The sequence below is a fragment of the Petaurus breviceps genome, unplaced genomic scaffold (assembly GCF_028583685.1).
Source record: "Petaurus breviceps papuanus isolate PSGF00001 unplaced genomic scaffold, PetGlider_PUasm1.0 90650, whole genome shotgun sequence".
NCBI classification, from domain to species: Eukaryota; Metazoa; Chordata; class Mammalia; order Diprotodontia; family Petauridae; genus Petaurus; species Petaurus breviceps.
Window position 1 is genome coordinate 5,182,841 of NW_027187299.1, and position 20,442 is coordinate 5,203,282.

Below are 20,442 nucleotides of genomic sequence, written 5' to 3' on the forward strand. Positions count from 1 at the left end.
GGCTTTCTGTTGCAGTGGCTTCCATGATCTTAGTGCAAGAGATATTAATCTTTTTGTGCGTCATGGATCCGTTCTCAGAATAATATTTTAAATGCATAAAATATATAATATTACAAAGGAAATCTATTATTTAAAAAATTTAACAAGTTCATAGATTTACAGTTAGGAATCTTGAACCATTAGGGTTAGCAGGCAGCTGGGTTCTAATTATGCACATGCCACTAATTAGCTGGTTAACCTCAGGCAAGTGATTTAATTCATCCGTGACTCTACTCCTTCATCTGTTAAAATATAATAGGATAGGTAGGTGGTTGTGGCAGCGAGCACCCCGACATACCCAGGGTGGCTGCTAACAGGTTCTTAGATCTGCTTTTCTAAAGGAAAGCAACTCAAAATGTGTTAACAATCTTGTTTTAATCAAACATATGTCATTTACCTAGTTCAGGGGGAAAAGGTCAATACCCCAAACTTCAGAAAATACAGAGATTACAGGCAGACAACAAATACAGAGAAACATATCAGCAGATAGGCCTCCAACTATCTGACCTAAAATTACATCCATACCTAATCACAGTTACCTGAGAGGGAAACATCAACATCTGGGTTTTTAAAGCTGGGGGGCTCGAGGGCTGCCCAGAGTATCCAGAGTCTAATCTGGTCAAATCACACAATGCTTTTCAAAGTGAGCCCCAAAGCAAAGCCTCGCATCATGGTTTATATAGCCTTCTCCTGGCTCAGAGAATGTAACAACCCCCTTGAACCACTGCCCAGTCAAAAAGCATTACCAAAACCCAAGCCTCCCCCCATAGGCTCCAGGTGCACTTAAGCCTATCAAAGGGCCTACGGGCAGGGAAGATCTTAAATTTCCATTCCCATAACAGTGGTACAAAGCACTAAGTCTGAAGTCAGGAGGACTCATCCATCTTCCTGAGTTCAAATCTGGCCTCTGACACTTACTAGCTGTGTGACTCTGGGTAATCACTTAACCCTGTTTGCTTCAGTTCTGTAAAACAAGCTGAAGAAGGAAATGGCAAATCACTTCAGTATCTCTGCCAAAAACACCCCAAATGGACTCACAGAGTCAGAAACAACTGAAACAATACAATATACTTCCATGATTGATCCTAATGAAGGACAAAACTCAGTTGACAGCTACCTACTTCACCGAGTTTTATGAGGATCAAACAAAATAATGCTTGTGAAAGCATATTGTAAAGCATTATGCAAATAGAAAGTAGCATGTTGTTTTCAGAGGGCTTGGTTTGTGGACATTTTGAAATATATTGGCTAGTAATTATCAAATGAGGAGGGTGTATAGTCTTTGAATATTCAGAATGGAAGAACACACTTCTAAGAGCTACAGCTACTCCCATGAACAGCCCTCTTAATAGACATATCTCTTTAATTTATGATGCCTTCACTTCTCCATCTGTAAAAATTCCTGTAAAACAGGAATGATAGTATAAAATCACATTAATTAAGAAACCACCAGGTGCATGACACCAGGCTAAGAGCTGCAGAGATGATGCAGAATACAGAGGAAATAACAGTTCCTGCATCTTTAAGAAGCTGAAATTGTAGACAATTTTAAAAAAAAGTGGAGTGAGTGATCAAATGAATGAATGAGTCAAACAAATAAAGCTAATATCAACTTTGTGTATGTACACTCACCTACAATTAATAATTATACCTTAATAAAGGAGATGTGCTATTTCTACATCTCTTTAACAGGATGAGGCTATGTAAACATAAGATTCCATTGAAAGTGCTTTGAGATCAAGTCAATAGTAGCGTAGAAGATAATACCACTCAAAACAGAAAATAAAAACAAGTTATTGAAAAAACCTAAAGTACAGGCTCAAAGTCTTATAAAAAATATTTTTCAATGAGTCCCCTTAAATGTTCCCTTCACTTTTAATGTCCCAGTCACTTTACCTGAAACAGCAAGCATTTTGGCTTCAAGCAAGGCTGGTAGCTGGGTCTCGATTTCATCCACTTTCCTCCTCAAAGAGCTGCAGAGTTTCTGACTTGTACAAACCTAAATGGAGGCAGACAGCCAGGATCCATAATTCATTCTAGTAAGTCAAGAACAATCCACTGAAAACTCTGGAGAGTCTCTGAGTTGACAAATGGAACTCAACATTCTATTACCGAAGGAGTCCAATGGCAAATACTCAAAAACACACACTGGGCTAACCCATGACTGAAACCCACATCCCAATAATCAAATCACAAAACCAGAATGGCATTGAGAGGCAACCCTCATCAGGCAGCAGACCTCCAATGGCTACATTGAACTGTGATGGGCTTTAGTTGGTGCCATCTCATGCCACCCCACTTCCCCCCAAATAGTTCAGGAAGTCTTGGCAAAATGTGTAGGTCTCATCATTAGGATTTTTGGTACTACTCTACACATTGTTTCTTAGATTTTTATAAAACAACAAAAACCTTACATCCCAGGTATCTTTTTCTGAGTTCTCACTTAGTTTTTTTTTTTTTTTTAAACATAAAGAGAAAAGTTCCATATTCAATCTGTATGTATCCAGGTTTCAAGGAACCAAGTAGGCAAACAAACACTCCTTCAAGTGCACACAATACTGATTGAATAACAATAGATGAGCCAACTGGGGTGTTTTCTCACAGTACAAAAGATACTGGTCTAATGAGAAGCCTTGAATTAGCAGCTATGCTCTCTCATTAGAAATCTGAGATGTGTTCAAGAGCTAAAATTAATCCAATTGGAAACAAAAAGCCCAAAACAAATATTGAGCCCTATTGCATGAAAGAGCCTGGATCTCTCCAGACACAAAAATCTTCTATTGTTTTGATTCTTATGGACAGAAAGTGAGATTATTTTTAGATAGAGGACAAACCTCTACAATCTTGATTAATATCACCCATCATTTCCCCCTACAAACTCATGAGCTTCTCTGATAATTTTTAGGAAGCCAAAAGACCATGTGGTAGCATCTTCTCCAAATCAAAGCCAGTTCTGGCAATGTTAGGGTACTGACGTGTCCAAAACAATAGATTTCAATAACCTTCCAGAGTCCTGTGGTTTTTCAATGTGCCACTACATGGAATTACAATGCAGATGTCCTAGATACATTTGCACCTCCAGTCCTCTCTCCTGGGGATCATGCAGAGCCCAACTGAATTATTTTACAGTCACTCAACTAAGAATGTTACTAGGGCAGTTGAGAACATTTCTGTTAACTCTAAAACACTGGCCATAATTATGTCTCATCTAATTTATGTACACTCTCTTATTTTAGTTAACAGCCTCTGTTAATCATAATTGGGTCAGCCACTCCTTTGTTGAACAAATCTATCTTTCAAGCTGTCACTGTTAATATAAAATGAGATTTATAAATCTCCTTATTAAATTGCAGTTGTACATACTTTCAGTCACTTCTGCATTAATCTAATCTTCACCAATCTCCAGATAGTCTATTTTCAACTCATTCTCCTATCTCATTTATCTCTTAATTACCTCAGCTTTGGGCAGGTCACACAATAGGTAGATAAATGCACTGAGAGGAAGGGATGTTTAAACTCTCCATTAGAAAATAAATTAGTCATCTCTAATCCAAAGTAGCCATCCAAAAGTAGTCCAAGGTGGACTTGAATTGTCTAAAATCCCAAAAAATAGAAGACAGAAGGTCCAAATGAACAGTGACATTTATGACTTTGAGTCACCAGACTTTCTCTGGACCAAAGTAGCCATTTCTATAAACCTACTTAAAATTCCAAAGAATGGAAGACATACAGAACCTTAGTCCTCTGAGTTGCCAGGCCTTCTCTGGCCTAGAAAAAGAAGGGCTAGGTTGTTTTCTGCCTTATGAGGGTCCTGTGACCCTCGAATGAAGGTAATGAGTTATGTTCAATGTTCATTCCAAGGAGGGGCAAAACCAGGACCCAAAACCCTGCATCTAGCATCCTACTGGCATTTTCAACTAAAAGAGGACCCTGAGGAACATTTGTTCATTCACCTTACTGCATTTACATTTCTCAGAGTCTGAAAGAACCTGAGAAAAAGTAGTTATAACTTTCCTGTAAACTCATGGGAAGCTTTAACTAAGCTAGGGAAAGGTGACTTTTTTTTTTTGCATGTTAAGCCAGATGAAGAATATTGAGATGCCCAACTCCAAATGCAAGTAAATTCTCCCATCTGTAAGGCAGCATAGTACAATGGAAAGAGCACTAGCTGTAAAGTCAGAGTGCCTGAATTCAAATCCTACCTCTGACATTTACTACCTATTTGACTTTGGATAAGTCACATGAGTTCCCCAGCCTCAGTTTTCCCACCTATAAAATAAAGGGGGAGGGAGGAGGGAACAAGCATTTATTAAGTGTCTATAATGTGTCAGACACTATGCTAAAGGCTTTACAAATATTATCTCATTTCATACTGGTGAGCTAGATGTAGATGGCCTCTGAGGTCCCTTCCAGTTTGAGGGATAGAATTCCTCCACCCCTAGGGACAAGTTATTTCACCTTCTGACAATCAGTCTTTTCTTTTCCTGCCTCTATCAGCCCACTGTCAACCCATATCTAAGACCTGAGAAAAGTGACTGGTTCCCAGGACCCTGGTCACAACTTAACTTGATGATTATCCACAATCATCTGGTGTCCCTTCTCAGTTTATCTACAACTTATTTAAGGATCTTATACTAAATGTTTTTTCCAGGGTTTCAGGTCTACTCAGAAAATTCGATTCGATAAACATTGATTAAGTGCCTGTTATAGTCAGACACTGTGCTAAGCGCAGAGGACACAAAAAGAAACAAAAGACAGTCCCTGTCCTCAGGGACCTTACAATCTGATAGAAACTAAGTCCATCTTGGACAAATGAGACATTTTACCATCACTTTAAGGGACTAGATGATTTAACTTTTATACTTACTGGAAATACTGAATTCTTTCAAGATCAAACTACAGTCCTAGAGCGTAACTATAAAAGGCAGACAGCCCAGTTCTCAGCCTAACAGAAGGACTAGAAAAGGTACTCTTTACCATTTTTCTGTATTTGTAAGGATGTCTGAATCCTGCTTTCTTTGTAGGAAAAGGAATTAACTTTTAATAATTGTTACTGTGCCAAAAGTCTTTTAAAATAATTTAATTGGCAACAGGAGGTACCTTTTCCCACTTCATAAAATTGACAGATATTTCTAGAGGACAAGCCAATAAATACATTTCTGCAGTTACTACAAGACAGAAATACAACCACAGAGAGTTTCCCTGGTTCCTGACTCCTTTAGGTTATTTTCCTGTATTACAGAATGATCTTACTAGGGGCAGCTAGGTGGTGTAGTGAATAGAGCACCAGCCCTGGGGTCAGGAAGACCTGAGTTCAAATTTGGCCTAAGACACTTAACACACACACACACACACACACACACACACACACACACACACTCACAAAATAGCCTTGTAACCTTGGGCAAGTCACTTAACCCCAATTGTCCTACCTTCCCCTCTCCAAAAGAAAAAAAATTAGCTTACTAGGCTAAACTCATCTAAATGAGATAAGTTAATATACTATTATATTAATAACTAATTATTAATTTGCAATCAATTTTTTTCCTCCTATTTTTGTTAAGACCCCACTCCTGAAAAGGTCAATCAGTTTCTGAAGGATGTAACCAAGTAATCTTCTCCCAACTGCAGGGCATCTTCCTTGGCAGGGAACCTTGCTTTTTGTTTACTCTGTAAATAAAAGTTAGCCTCAGCAAGATCTCTTAATCAGGACATATCTTCTTGTCCTTCTTGTCCCCTCCATTAGAGTTTTGGGAGACCCATTTCATGAAGGTGAAAACCAGATGGAGATGGACATAAGGAACTGGCTTCCCCTGCCCAGATGCCTACAGCCTGCTCAGAATTATTATCAAGCTAAGTTTTTAACAGGAGGAGCTAAAGACTTTTAACCCACCTCCTCATTAAATGTCCACCAGTCAAGTTTGAGTTTCACTTGTCGGGGGAGTTCTCAGTCAGAAAGTACACACCTGATTCAAGGTGTTTCAGAGTCCCCCTTGGGACTTTGGTTACTGAGAGAAAATCGCTGACCATCAATTTATTGATTACTGGCTAGCCCAATTAACGAATTAATTATTAACTACCTAGAAACTCTATCTCTCAGAATTTTCATTTGCTACATATAACTCTGACGCTATGGTCTAGACAAGAAATAGATAAAAAGGGAGACACACAGTATGCATGAATATATATATATATATATACACATACATATCTTCTCAAATTTCAGGTATATCTTAAGAAAGCAACTTCTTCATATTTTATATGTGATTGGTTAAAAATGTTATTTTGGGGAAACTTACCTTTGAAGTAGTTTCTTTAATAGCCAAGTTGAGTGATTGCTCCCTCTCTTGGAGGCTGGAAGAATGGAAATAAAATAGGGGTGGGAGAAAATGGTCTTTTTAATTAGTCAGAGTTAAACACTACCAAACAGAGAAATTTAGCTAAAATATTCAATAAGAAACACTATGACCCAGGACATTTGAGTAGGAGTCTGGGAGCCAAGTGAGGAGGATATAGTCTCAATTTCTCCCTGTAACACACAGTATCTGGGTTATCATGGGCAAATCCCCTTAACCTCTCAGAGACACTAGATGATTCTAAAACTATAAGTTATAGAAAAACTACAAGTTATAGAAAAACTGCTGATCTTCAAGGCAGAAGAAGCTTTCCAAACTGTGAGCTCCCTACATTGATCAAATCATAGGTTCATAATAATAATAAAAATAATAATAATATAAAGTCAATACTCAATTATCTTTCTTGCTTAGTAGAAACAGTAATAATTATCCTACCAAAAATTATTTCCATTTGATTTTATAATGAATGTTATGTTTTCTATTATTTGTGCAGATTTACCTAAATAGCATAATTAAGCTAATACTAAAATTAACTTTCATTTTCTGAGCAAAGGTCTACTGATGGAGAGAGGAGGCAGAGCATGATGGCAGAGGATTAAAACTGAACTACATATACATCCCCGGAGTAATAATTAATAATAATAGCTAGCATTAACATAGCATCTACTACATGCCAGGTACTGTGTAAAGTGCTTTACAAATAGTATTTCATTTGACCCTCACAACAACTCTGGGAAACAGGGGCTATTATTATACCCATTTTACCATTGAAGAAACTGAGGCAAACAGAGATTAAGTGATCTGTCCAGGGCTTCAGAACTAATAAGTGTCAGAGGTTGGCTTTGAACTCAGTTATTCCCGACTCCAGACCCAGCACTCTATCTTCTATGCCACATGGCTGCTCTGAATTGTCCACATGACACAAGTTGTCGATATCAATGTGATCAAGAATTGACAAAATTCATCCTTTCCTGGAGGAAGCACTTACTCAGTGGCTACTATATACCTATATTTGAGCTAGGTCCTACGGATATATTAAGTATTATAGAATTATATTAATTATTAAATAAGAATGTATATAAAACTGCATTATAAACTGTAACATGTCAGAATATATATACACATATATATTATGATAATATAATTATATGCTGCTTTACAGTTTTTAAGAGGCATCTGGTGGCTCCATGGATACAGCACTGGACCTGGAGTCATGAAGACCTGAGTTCAAATTCATCCTCAAGAACTTCCTAGTAGTGTGACCCTGAACAAGTCACTTAAATCCAATTGCCTGACAAAATGGATCCACTGGAGAAGGAAATGGCAAACCACTCCACTGTCTTTGCCAAGAAAACCCCAAATGGGGTCATGAAGGGTCAGACACAAATGAACTGACTCAACAACAACAATTAGAGCTTTCAAAGAGATTCCCCCACAACTACCTTAGTAAGGTAAATCGTGAAACTATTAGTATTCATGTTTTACAGATGAAACTTAGGTTCAAACAGGTTATGACTTATCAAGGTCACACAACTAGCAAGTGACTCAAACCCAGGACTCACCCTTAAATCTTACAACTCCAAATATGTTGCTCTTTTGATCACACCAGATATAAATATAAAGCAATCTTTTTCCTTATGACAGCTTCATCATCACAATACAAGGTGCCTTTTTTTTTCCCCTTTTGGAGGGCAATTGGGGCTAAGTAACTTGCCCAAGGTTACATGGCTAGTTTTTTTGTGTGGGTGTTAAGTGTCTGAGGCCAGAACCGAACTCAGGTCCTCCTGACTCTGGGGACAAGGCTTTACTCACTGTGCCACTTACCTGCCCCCTACAGGGTGCCTTTCTTTAAGGAGATTATAATCTAGCTGGGAAGATAGATGCACAGAACAGTGAAATCACAATACTATATCACAAGTGTGCTGAATGCCCTTCAGTATCTCACTTAACCATCTTCTGCCTCAGTTTCGTCACAATAACCTGGGCAAAGTCAGCCACAGTGAACTCTGGTCAAGCACTTTGTGTACTCCCTGCACCATTTCTTCCTTGAAATTTTATCAAAAGCTGTAAAAAGGAAGAAAGCAAAATTTAAATTTAGCATAACTTAGAACAAGGAGAAGGTTAAAGCTATTGACTAAAATCACCTCTGGGGATTATCATTTATCCCTATTCCTCTTGCAATCAATAGTCATCTATCCTGCAAAGTCTCTTGAAAACAAATTTAAATGCAGTGACTCAGTAGTAGCATTTTACAAAGGCAAGCAGAATGTCAGCACCTCAGAGGCCATTTAGCCCATCCCAAACTTTGCCAAAATAAACCTATTCCCCTCCTTCCTCATAAATTTAAATTTTAAATTCTTGATGTCAGTTATCTTTTACAACCCTGCCCACCAAAATGATGCCTTAATGACCTTCACAGCTCTTATCACATTTTGATCCTCTGACACATTTATGGACTTATCAATGCCATTACTGCATCTACTCATACAGTCTGAAACTTTTTATCATATGTGATTCCCTATGGGTGGTTGATATGATCATGTTTCTTCTCTGCTGTAAAAAGAAAACAGATAGATAAATGAATAAACAATAAAGCCTCTAGTACATAAATACCTGTCCTTATGTAATGAGAATGGGAATTTGAAGATCTTCCTTGACCCTTAAGAGACCTAGGGGGGAGTTTGAAGACCTCCCCTGCTTTTAAAGTAAACTCTGTCCCCTAAAAGGCTGAATGTAATCACATGGAGCCTGTGATGGAGGAAATTTGCTGAAGGGTGCAGCAGAGTCCACAGGAAGCTTCCCTGCTGTGAAGATAAACTCTGCCCCCTGATAGGCTGAATGTAGTCACATGGAGCCTGTGGTGGGAGGAGTTTGCTGAAGGGAAGCAGAGCCCATAGGAAGATTCCCTGCTGTCAAGATAAACTCTATCCCCTAATAGGCAAAATATAGTCACATGGAGCCTGCGGTGGAGGAAATTTGCTGAAGGGTGCAGCAGAGCCCACAGGAAGCTGGTAGTCAGAGCTAGCAAAACAGTCCGGGAGAGAGGACACTTAGGAATCAGATAGGCTTGTGAGTAAATATTGATCTTGTATTGGTTTGTGGGAAGAAGGCTGAAGGATGCTCTCAGCATTATTACAGCTTCTTAATGTCTTTGGTACTATGACGGAATCAGCTTACTGGTTTTGGGATTCAGTTCTCTGGTGTCTAAATAGATGCTTCAGTTCTATCCTCTATATGGAGAGTTTGATGTATTTTGCAATTGAATGTCATTTGATATTTTTAGTCACAGTCTTTACTGTGATCATGGGCACTGTAAATATTGCATTGATGCTACACCTTAATAGGATAAAACACAATCTCCTTAGCTTAATATTAAATTTAATCTCCTCCACAATCTGGTTCTAGTCTATTTTTCCAGCCTTATTTTACATTATTCCCTTTCATGCACTCTACATTCCAAAGAAACCACTATTTTAGCTTTTGTCTAAACTCAACCTTCCAGTTTCCCAACTCTGCATTCTCGAAGGCTATCTCTCATGCCTGGAATATACTCCATCTCACCTCTGTCTTTTAAAAATCTTATCTTCCTTCAAGGCTCAATGCAGATGCCACTTCTTCAGGGTGGCCTTCCCTGATCTCTCAGGTAGAATGTTCTATCTCTCCTTAAATATTCCTATAGTACTTTGTCTGGATCTCTTCTTTGCCCCCATTGTTCCCTACTTTGCCTCACCCTTATCTATACCTATCATATCTCTGAAAGTACAAATAAGGTCTTCAAATGCAAGGACAGACTGGATGATATTTTATCTTGGTACCCATGACCCAGCACAGTACCTGGAGCATAGTAGGCATTTAATAAATGATTGCTGAATGGAATTGCTGCTGAATAGAACACCTCTTCAAGTAAGTTATTTTTAACTGAGGTGACCTAAAATAAGCACTTAACACCTAACTGTAAATAGCCTTTCACAGGAAACCACAAAGAATAACTCATGCATTAAGAACAGAAACAGCTAAGTAATGGATCTATCTGTTTAGAAGTACTTGAGTGAGGAAAGCATTCATTGTACTGAAGATTTCACTGACCAAAATAGTATCTCTAGCACGCCTGCACACTAAAAACAACATCAGAGCCTATATTTTGCCCTATGCTTTATCCGTAGTGAGGATGTATGTTACATGTATCTGTAGGCAGGAGGATGGAGTTGAGGCAGGCAGGATCCAACTCCAATCCCGAAAAAGTGACCACTGATGAGAACTTGTTCCAATTTGCTTAAACCCACTCTCAGGTCCTACTCTACTGGAAAGTGAAAACTGCCAGGGAATGATGGTACCCTCTTAAGTATTTGATCCTTGAGACCTGATGGTCAGAGGAACAAACTTAGACAATGGTTGTGGCTGCTGTTGTTGAGTCATTTTGATGGGGTGCTTGGGTCCCTGTGCTTGAACCCCAGTTCCAAAATCACATCCGGTTCCAAAATCACATTTCTTCCTAGCCTCGAATCCTCCTAACCTCAAATCTCCCTAGCCTCAAAATACTGTCTCAGGCACTTTCTCTCCAGCTCAAGGGCAGCATGCCCTAGCAAAATACTTATCTCTCTTTCTGATACAGTAGCCAGCTGCACCTATAGAATTTAGTAGTGTGAACCAGCTGCGTACTGGGTCATAAAGATATTTACTACTCACTGACCTATCATATGTATCCTAGACTTAGTCATATGTATACTCTCTCAAGTTTATCTTGTCGAACAAGACACTGATGGGGGCAGCCTGGGTATTTCTCAGTCAGCCCTGATGTTAGTTGACTTAGTGACTTTTCAAGCCTAAAACCACACCTCCCTATAACCCTCTCTTGGGCTATTTCCCAGTGAATTCTGGGTAAAATAACTGAGCGGCAGATATTAAATGTGTCCTTTAAGAACTGATGACTCCTTAACCACTCCCTAATCCTGCCCTGACTCACCTAGTTAGCATTTTTGGCACATGTTTTACTATAGTTTATCCTGAAGAAACTTTAACTGTACCCCTCTAAGGTTGCAGGTTCCCTAAGACCTCTTGCCTGTTGTAGAGTGTAACAATAAATCTTTGCCAGCTTGACTTAAAGAATGCTTGAGTCTGTGAATTCATTCTAAGTGAACTTGCCCTGGGAACTCTGGTCTCAGGATTCTGGTATCCCTATGGTTTTCGCCCTCAACATTTCTGGCCCCTCATCATTTCTAGTCATGTCTGACTCTTCATGATCTCATCTGGGTTTTCTTGGCAAAGAAACTGGAGTTGTTTTTGGTTTTTTTTTTGGTTTGCCATTTGCTTCTCCAGCTTATTTTACAGATAAGGAAGTGATTTACCTAGGGTCACAGTATGTATGAGATCAGATTTGAACTCAGAAAGATGATTGTGTTAGATGACAACCGTATTAGCTTCTATTTGTTGGAAGAGTTGAGAAATAGTATAGGTCACATGCCAACAGAAATGACTAAAAATAAATCCAGAAAATGATGGTCCTCTTTTCAAGTATATTCTTTTATAGGGTAGTGAAACAATTCCACCTCACAAATAGTAAAATTAGGACAAATGCCATCTCATAGGGAAGTAATCACTGATGAGCACAGTTACCAGTTAAGTCTGTCTAAATTCAAATCTGAAAGGATGATGGTACCCTCTCAGGTGTTCCTTTTACCCTACCTGGGCCTATTCCTGAAGGCAAACTAGTCACTTCTCAAGTAGACATGTTTATGGAGGGAGGTATTAATACAGATGATCCAGAGATTTATTTTATATTTGATTCTAAAATACTGTGAAAACTTTAGAGTCCTACAAAATCATGAGTTATTTAGATTATAACTGGTTGATTATCAAGCTATTTGATTTATGCGATGCTACATTTAGTAGGTTTGCCTTCCTAAATTTGCTTTGCTTATCCTAACATTTACATTAGGTCACATTTCTTCTGTTCATAGTAATTGAAGGCAACAGAAGGTAGTCACAAAGCATGAAGTAGATTGTCTACAAACTGGATAATCCCAAAGTGGTTAACCTAGATTTGAATATATTTCATTATGTCAAAAATCTTTGGGCACCTTATAAACCTGTGACAAAAATGCAGTGTCATAATAGAAATGTCTACATGAGACTGGACTATGAAATCCTGAGATTTATTTACTTTTTAACCAGGACTTTGCTTTCAAAGCTGTCACTTGGGGAGTCCATACACTCATTTTAATGATGCCAAAATGGTTTCAAACCATTTTGGAGAAACCTTCTCTTGGACTTTCTATTTAGACCTGTTTAAAGGCCACAACAGAAATTCAATTAAATTACTTTCAAATCATATCTCATTTTTTTTAATACTTTATTAACTTCTGATTTACATCATTCGTTTCCGCCAGATTTTGAGTTACAAATTTTCTCCCCGTTTTTCCCCCACCCATCCCCCCAAAACAGCAGTCCCATAGGATATCCCCACCTCCAATCTGCTCTCTCCCATATTTTCTCCCATACCCGTTTCAACTTTTCCAGTGGATCTCTATGCCTCAGTGCCTGTATATCTTTTTTTATCCTTAATAACATGAAAGATGGTATTAATAAACATGTATACACACACACATATATATACATATATTTGAATATTTGATTTTAAAACTTTCAATTCCAGATTCATTCCCTTCCCCCCCTGCCACCCACCCCCCACTGGGGAGACAAGCTGTTCAGTATAGGTTATACATGTGCGGCTAATGCAAAACAATAACATAGTAGATGTATTGTAAAAGACTGACTATATTTCCCTCCCTCCTATCCCACCTCCCACTTGTTCTATTCTCTACTTTGATCCTGTCTCTTTTCAAAAGTGGGTGCTTCCAACTTCCCTCCCCCCCAGCCTGCCCTCCCTTCCATCATCCCCCCTCACATCCCCTTCCCCCCCTATTCTCCTGGAGGGTGAGATCCCCTATTTAGTGTGTATTTCCCTCCCTCCTCGAGCCAGATTCAATAGGAATAAGGTTGACCCATTCCCTTTTGCCTTCCTATTCTTCCCCTCCATTCTAACCATTTTCCCTTGCCTCTTCTGTATGAGATAGTTGCCCCACTCTGTCTCTCCCCATCTCCTCTCATTATATTCCTCTCACTTCTTAATTTCACCTTTTAAGTATCATCCCCTCCTGTTAAATCGGTCCCGTGTCCTCTATCTATGTGTACCTGTAAACATATATACACACATTCACATATGCATTCATATGCCCGCATACCCTCATATAAAGACATATATATACACATATACATATACATACATACATACATACATATTTCTAATCCCTTCAACTACTGAGAAAAGTTTCATAAGTTACAATTATTGTTTTTCCATGTAGGACTGTTAATAGTTCAACTTTGGCCAGGTGGCTCAGCACGCAAGAGCACCGGCCCCAGTGCCAGGATGACCCGGATCAAATTAGGGCCCAGACACTCAGCACCACACCCAGAAACAACAACTGGCCGTGCAACCCCGAGCAAGCCACTCAACCCCGATTGCTTAAAAAAAAAATAGTTCAACTTTGATAAGTTCCTTATGATTTCTTTTCCCTGTTTACCTTCTCATGCTTCTCTTGCTTCTTGTATCTGAATGTCAAATTTTCTATTCAACTCTGGTTTTTTCAGCAAGAATGCTTGAAAGTCCTGTATTCCACTGAATGACCATATTTTCCCCTGAAACATGATACTCAGTTTTGCTGGGTAGGTGACTCTTGGTTTTAATCCCAGCTCCCTTGACCTCCAGAATATCACATTCCAGACCCTTCGATCCCTCAGTGTAGAAGCTGCCAGATCCTGGGTTATCCTGATTGTGTTTCCACAATATCCAAATTGTTTCTTCCTGGCTGCTTGTAATATTCTCTCCTTAATCTGGGAATTCTGGAACCTGGCTATAATATTCCTAGGAGTTTTCTTTTTGGGATCTTTTTCAGGAGGTGTTTGGTGGATTCATTCAACCTCTATTTTGCCCTCTGGTTCTAAAACATCAGGGCAGTTTTCTTTGAGAACTTCCTGGAGGATGCTTTCCAGGCTCTTACTTTGGTCATGGCTCTCAGGCAGTCCAATAATTTTTTAAATTATCTCTCCTGGATCTATTTTCCAGGTCAGTGGTTTTTCCCATGAGATATTTCACATTGTCTTCTATTCTTTCATTTGTTTGGATCTGTTTAACAGCATCTTGATTTCTCATAAAGTCATTAGCTTCCATTTGCTCCAATCTAATTCTGAAGCAATGATTCTCCTCAGTGAGCTTTTGAGATTCTTTTTCCATCTGGCAAATTCGACTTTTTAAGGCATTCTTCTCCTCATTGCCTTTTTGAGCCTCCTTTGCCATTTGAGTCAGTCTGTTTTTTAAGGTATTATTTTCTTCAGTCAGGCTGTTGACTCTCATTCATAATTTTCTTGCATTGTTTTCATTTCTCTTCCCAATTTTTCCTCCACTTCTCTTATCTGCTTCTTAAGGTCCTCTATGGCCTGTAATCAGCTCGCATTTTCCTTTGAAGCTTTTGGTGCAGGAGTTCTGACTTCACTGATTTCCTCCTGTTCCATGCCTTGCTCCTTCTTATCCCCAAAATAGGAGTGTAATGTTGGAATCTTCTGTCTGCTTTGTTTCCTTTGCCTGCTCATTTTGCCACTCAATGATTTGACTTTTGGGCTTTTTGCCACAGTAGGACTCTGCCACCAGATAGGGGAGTTTTCGTCCCAAACGCTGGCGTTTTCTCAGCTGCCGGAGGTATTAGATGGGTGCCCTCTCTGAGGTCTCCATATTCTCTGGCAAGCTGGACACACACCCCAGGACCTCCATCCTAGACTGCAATCCAGATCCAAGCAGGTTAAAGCAAGAGCGATTACCCCTCAGACTGGTGCTTGGTCCCCCTACACTCTGCAAGCTGGGAGCTGAAGCCACCATGTGGTGCTAGCAGGCTGTGCCAGCGTCTCAGCGGTTTCTCACCCCGGGGGTAAAAGCCACACACTCCCACTTACTGGGTCCCAAAGTCCAGACTGCACTGGCCTCTCACCTTGTCCTTCGCATCTATGTATTGATAAATCTGGAAACGGCCACAGCTGCTGCTCATCTGGAGTCCCTCTGGCTGGCAGCTGGTCAGGCCCACCCTGGGGCTAAAGCCTTGGCGTGGTGCTGGGCTCGCTCCCAGAGCTTTGCGCTGGCTGATTCCTGCCGACCTGCTGGGCTGTTCTCAGCGGGAGGTTAGCTTCTCTGTGTCATTTTGTGGGTTCTGCAGCTCCAAAGTTTGTTTAGAGTCCCCTTTTTACATGGATTGGGGAGGGTGGAAGCCGGAGCCACCGGAGGGTCATGCTTCTATTCCGCCATCTTCCATATCTCATTTTTGACATAAAATAACACTCTCTCGATTACCCACCTTATTCACTTTATTAACAGATGTGTCTCCAAGTGCCTCTTGGTAGTTACTAAAAATTAAGACTATTGTCAAAAGGCAAGGATTTGCTACCAACTAGGATATTTACAAGAACATGTCCATGTTTTGAGGGCATTTCCAAGAGGAGTTTCCTCAGAATAAGTTGGAATAAGTGTATAATGTGACTTTCTATTTTAAAGGGGACAACTTTCATTTGGAAGTTTAAGTTCTAGTATGTCTGATTTTTAAAAACCTATCACTTTAATTTATAGTGAAATTTCTTATTTATCAATAAAGAACTGAGTTGACTGTGTACAAGAGACTAAGCTACATGTTCTCAAATCAGGAGATGTCACAGGGGCTCACTTCTTTAGGAAATTTTGGAAATTAGATGTCTAAGAAATAAGCCAGCACTAAACATCTAATACTTTGCTGTTGGCACAACTAATAAATGTGAGATCAGATTTGAACTCAGGAAGATGATCATATTAGATGACAACCATACTGGCTATTTGTTGGAAGAGTTGGGAAATAAGATCGATAGATCACATACCAACAGAAAGAACTAAAAATAAATACAGAAAATAACGGTCCTCTTTTCAAGTATTTTCTTTGGTAGTGTAGTAAAACAATTCCACTACACAAATAGTAAAAGAAGGACAAACATCATCTCCTAGGGACAGTAATCACTGATGAGAACAGTTACCAGATAAGTCTGGCTAGACTCAAATCTGAAAGGACGATGGTACCCGCTCAGTGTTCCTTTCTTTTCCTTTGTCTCCTTATTTTTGAATTTTTTTTAATTAACAAATCTATATTTTCTTTCTCCTGCCCCCTACTACACTTTTAGGAAAGAGAGAGAAAGAAAAGTAAAATAAATTCTTGGTAACAAATATGAATAATGAAGCAAAACAAATTCCTTCATTGGTTGCATGTAAAATGTTTGATTCTACACTCTAAATCTATCACCTCTCTGTCAGGATAGTGATAGTATGTTTCAGCATCAATTCCATAGAATCTTGAGTGGTCATGGTAGTTCCTACAGCTTTCAAAGTTATTTTTCTTTATAGTGCGGCTATTATTAGATAATTCGTTCTCTTGGCTCTACTTATTTCATTCATCAGTTTACAAAAGTCTTCAAAATTTTTCATTTTTAAACTATTGATGTTACAGTATAAATTTTTTTTCTGGTTCTGTTCTCTCTGTATTAGTTCTTATATGTCTTTACATGTATCTTTGAAATCATCTCTTTGCTCATTTCTTATAAAACAATAGTAGCTTATAACTAGCTTATTCAGCCAGAAGTAATCAAGGCTCTCTCATATGAGCTACATATGGCACGAGTGAGGGAGAAAGATTCTAGTCAGTATTGGGGTAGGGGGACAGGGATAGGAAGAGGAATGCTGCTGTTGAATAACTTTTTAAATTTTTACTTTTAATTACATGTTTTATTAAGCTCCTGCTTATGCATGCTTAACATTCCAAGAAAAAGAAAAATTAGGACTCAGGATAGGTGCTATACAGAAAAAAAATATGATCCCTTTATGTTTCAGATCAAGAATCAGATGATTAAGTTTTTCACCTTGCTCAGCTGAGAAACTGCAAGGTACTGCAATAGGAGATGTGTGTAGAATGCAAACTATTTTATCCAGCACTTAAAAAAAAATTAAGCCGTATTGACTGTGACCAGCAAAGAAAATTCTGTGTGAAAATGTTTTTGCTAGCAATCTAATTAAAGGACCCCCAGGTGGACACAGGAACTCACAGAAACAAGTTTTCCATTTTCTAATTCTTTTAGTTTCAGAATAGGAACAAAAAAGGAAATTACAGGTTTTTTTAGCTTATTTGGGGATTTACACAAGAAAAATATGTTATGGGTGGTATCAGAAATGCCAGTGATGATAATACAGCTTTGTGGTTTTTTGCCCAAGACAAGTTTTTATTGAATAATAATTTTCAGACCACCAAACAATCCATTTAGTCCAAGATAAAAGATCAGTGCTAGAACATGATATTTATGCAAGGGACATAAGGAGGCATTTTTAGAACCTACGGTAGAAAAGCTTCTGTATAGATGGAGGTGTTGAATGAGTCAGTCTAAGAATTGGTCTAAGGCAAAACATAGCATAGTATAATGGCTAGAGAGTTGTTCTCAGAGACAAGAAGACTTGAGTTCCGGTTTTACCTCTGAGACCTACTTGGTGTGGGACTCAAGCTAAATCACTAAATCTCTCAGTGCTCTAGGCAATTCTCTGAGACTCAAGATCAAAGAGACCTCCTTTCTACCAGTGTTAGAAGTGAAGTTCTGTAAGGGTACTTAGGGTAGGTCCAGGATCCCATCAATTAGCATTGGTGGAGGAAATTTTCTCATTCACTCACTCTCCTAAGCCAAGTTTCAGTCCAGAAATGGAAATGATATGTGGGTATGATCTGAGTGTCTGGTTGAATTATTCTAATTCTGACATGATGAGATCCACTATGTCCATTTTAGATTTCACTGTTTTTCCCTTGACTAGAGCAAGAGACTAGGGAAGGGACTATTTTTGTATCCTTAGCACTGTACTTGGCAAATAGTAGATACTTAATAAATGCCAATTGCAGGTCAAAATACAGAACAAAACCACTTGTATTACTTGGAGGGGAGAGGGGCAGGGAAAGGTCACTGTTCAACTCCAGTGATTAGCATGGAACATGAAGGGCATGAAGTAGAGCTGAGAGAGCATTCTGCAAGAAATACCCCATCACAATTTTAACTAATTTTAAAACTTTGCAGTTTGCTAAGCAGACCATGGGGGAAATTATCTTTAGGGACCAGGTGTGTGATAGAAATTATAGATACCCTTCCCACTTAAACTCAAATAAGAAAGAAATTAAGGGAGTCAAAGGATAAAATGAGAAGAAATACAAGTTCATAAGATAGACTTAAAGATGCCTAAGGCTTTCTCCTGCTGCCTGAAGTTTTTTTGCCACAAAATGAGCTAAATATGGTACCTAGTGCTATCAAGCTAAAGAGCTGACAGATCCCTCCTCCTGGGGAGAAGAGGCCGTGCAGTCACTGAAGGTCAGCAGAGATCAGGACAACAGAGCAGTTTGGATGTTCATCAGAAAAAAAAAAAGAGAGAGAGAGAGATGCTGAGATAGAATTCAGAAGAGCTGTCCAGCAGCAAGTAGGGCAGAGAGAATGAAGCAGTGAAAGAGACTTCAGCTCATAAATCAGCTCACCCAGTGACATCAGCAGTGGACATAGGTAGTCCTGGCAGCCTCAAAGGCAGGATTGTACCCTGATGCATGTGCCCAACCAAGGTGTGCCCCTTAATCACAAGTTTTTCCTACGTGACCCCTCCCCAACTGGTGCTGTGGTACCCTGTACTACACATAGTATATACCCCCATGTATTTGAAGGAAATCTTCCTTGTCATTCATATTACTGTACAATTAAATGTCTTTTGCTTTGAATTAATGGGTTCTCTGGTTGTCTGGTAACACACACACAATTTCCAGAAAACCAGATACAGTTAAAAATAATCAACATGATTTTACATTCGAGGAAACAAGGTATGTAACAGGTGACTTGTTTTACAGAAGCTAGAGATAGAGACAAAAATATATCCCAAATCTCTAATGACCATTTTATGAATCTAGGCACATACAACCTTAGTACTGAGGGGGGTTCTGTGGGACTTATATTATCAGTCTTAGCACCTAGTTATCCATCTTCCCACATGCCTACATGCAGCCTTTTGCCAAAATTGTGCTTTAGAATGAAACAATCAGGTTAGGAAGAACATCATTCTTTGTCTTAAAACAGATTTCTTCCTCCTCCACATTCCCCTGTCCTGTTTTCTCCTCTCTCCCTGTATAATGAAAACCAGCTCAGAGATTGAGATTGTTACAGAGGCAGGATGGCAATACCTGCCTTCATGACAGAAAGAAGAGAATAACAGATGCCCCAGAACAGGCATAACTTTGGTCCTTGTTAAGGGGAAGGGGAAAAAAAGCCAGGAATCACTTGACATTAACAACCTTACCAATTACTGCTAGGCTCTTTAACCTTTCCTTCAGCTGGCAGGTAACTAAAAGTAGCAGTGGAACCAGCTTTAGGAAATGGGAGTTTTCGTCTCTTGCTTGGCCCTTTTCTCTCCTTGGGTCCTTCTAACTTGGCTGCTGACCCTGTCACACCTCAAAGTGGGATGTATTAAACAGCATGACATAAAAGAAAGGCGATGATTTCAATCTGAAGTATTCTTCTAGACTTCTGAAGATTCTGTTAAGCAAGACAGAAGACACATGTCCAGTCCAGTGGGTGAAAGTCACTTCCTACACTGAGTTTATTGGTGAAGAGAGGTACTACGTGAAGAAACTCACTCTACCAATGCAAAGTTAGCACCTTTTCAACTTAGAGTCTCAGAGCAATGGTTCTTAATCAGAAGTCCATGAACTTGTTTTTTAAACATTTGGAAAACAATCTCATTATAATTGCTTTCTTTCATAATTCTGCACATTTTATTTTATGCATTTAAAAACATTATTTTGAGAAGTAGGCCATAGGCTTTACCAGAGTGTCAAAGGAGTCCATCGAAAGAAAGGAAGAAAGGAGGGAAGGAAGGAAGGAAGGAAGGAAGGAAGGAAGGAAGGAAGGAAGGAAGGAAGGA

The 20,442-nt window shown here is 39.1% G+C and overlaps 1 protein-coding gene across 1 annotated transcript in view; it reads right to left on the reverse strand.

Annotated features, from left to right (window-relative positions):
* Positions 1-20,442, reverse strand: part of DISC1 (DISC1 scaffold protein) — a 555,671-nt gene that overhangs the window by 342,860 nt on the left and 192,369 nt on the right. The window contains exons 7-8 of the mRNA XM_069064870.1: positions 6,339-6,393; positions 1,936-2,038 (exon numbers count right to left, since the gene is read on the reverse strand). Coding sequence (XP_068920971.1) covers positions 1,936-2,038; positions 6,339-6,393 — 158 coding nt within the window. The remainder of the gene's footprint in view (positions 1-1,935; positions 2,039-6,338; positions 6,394-20,442) is intronic.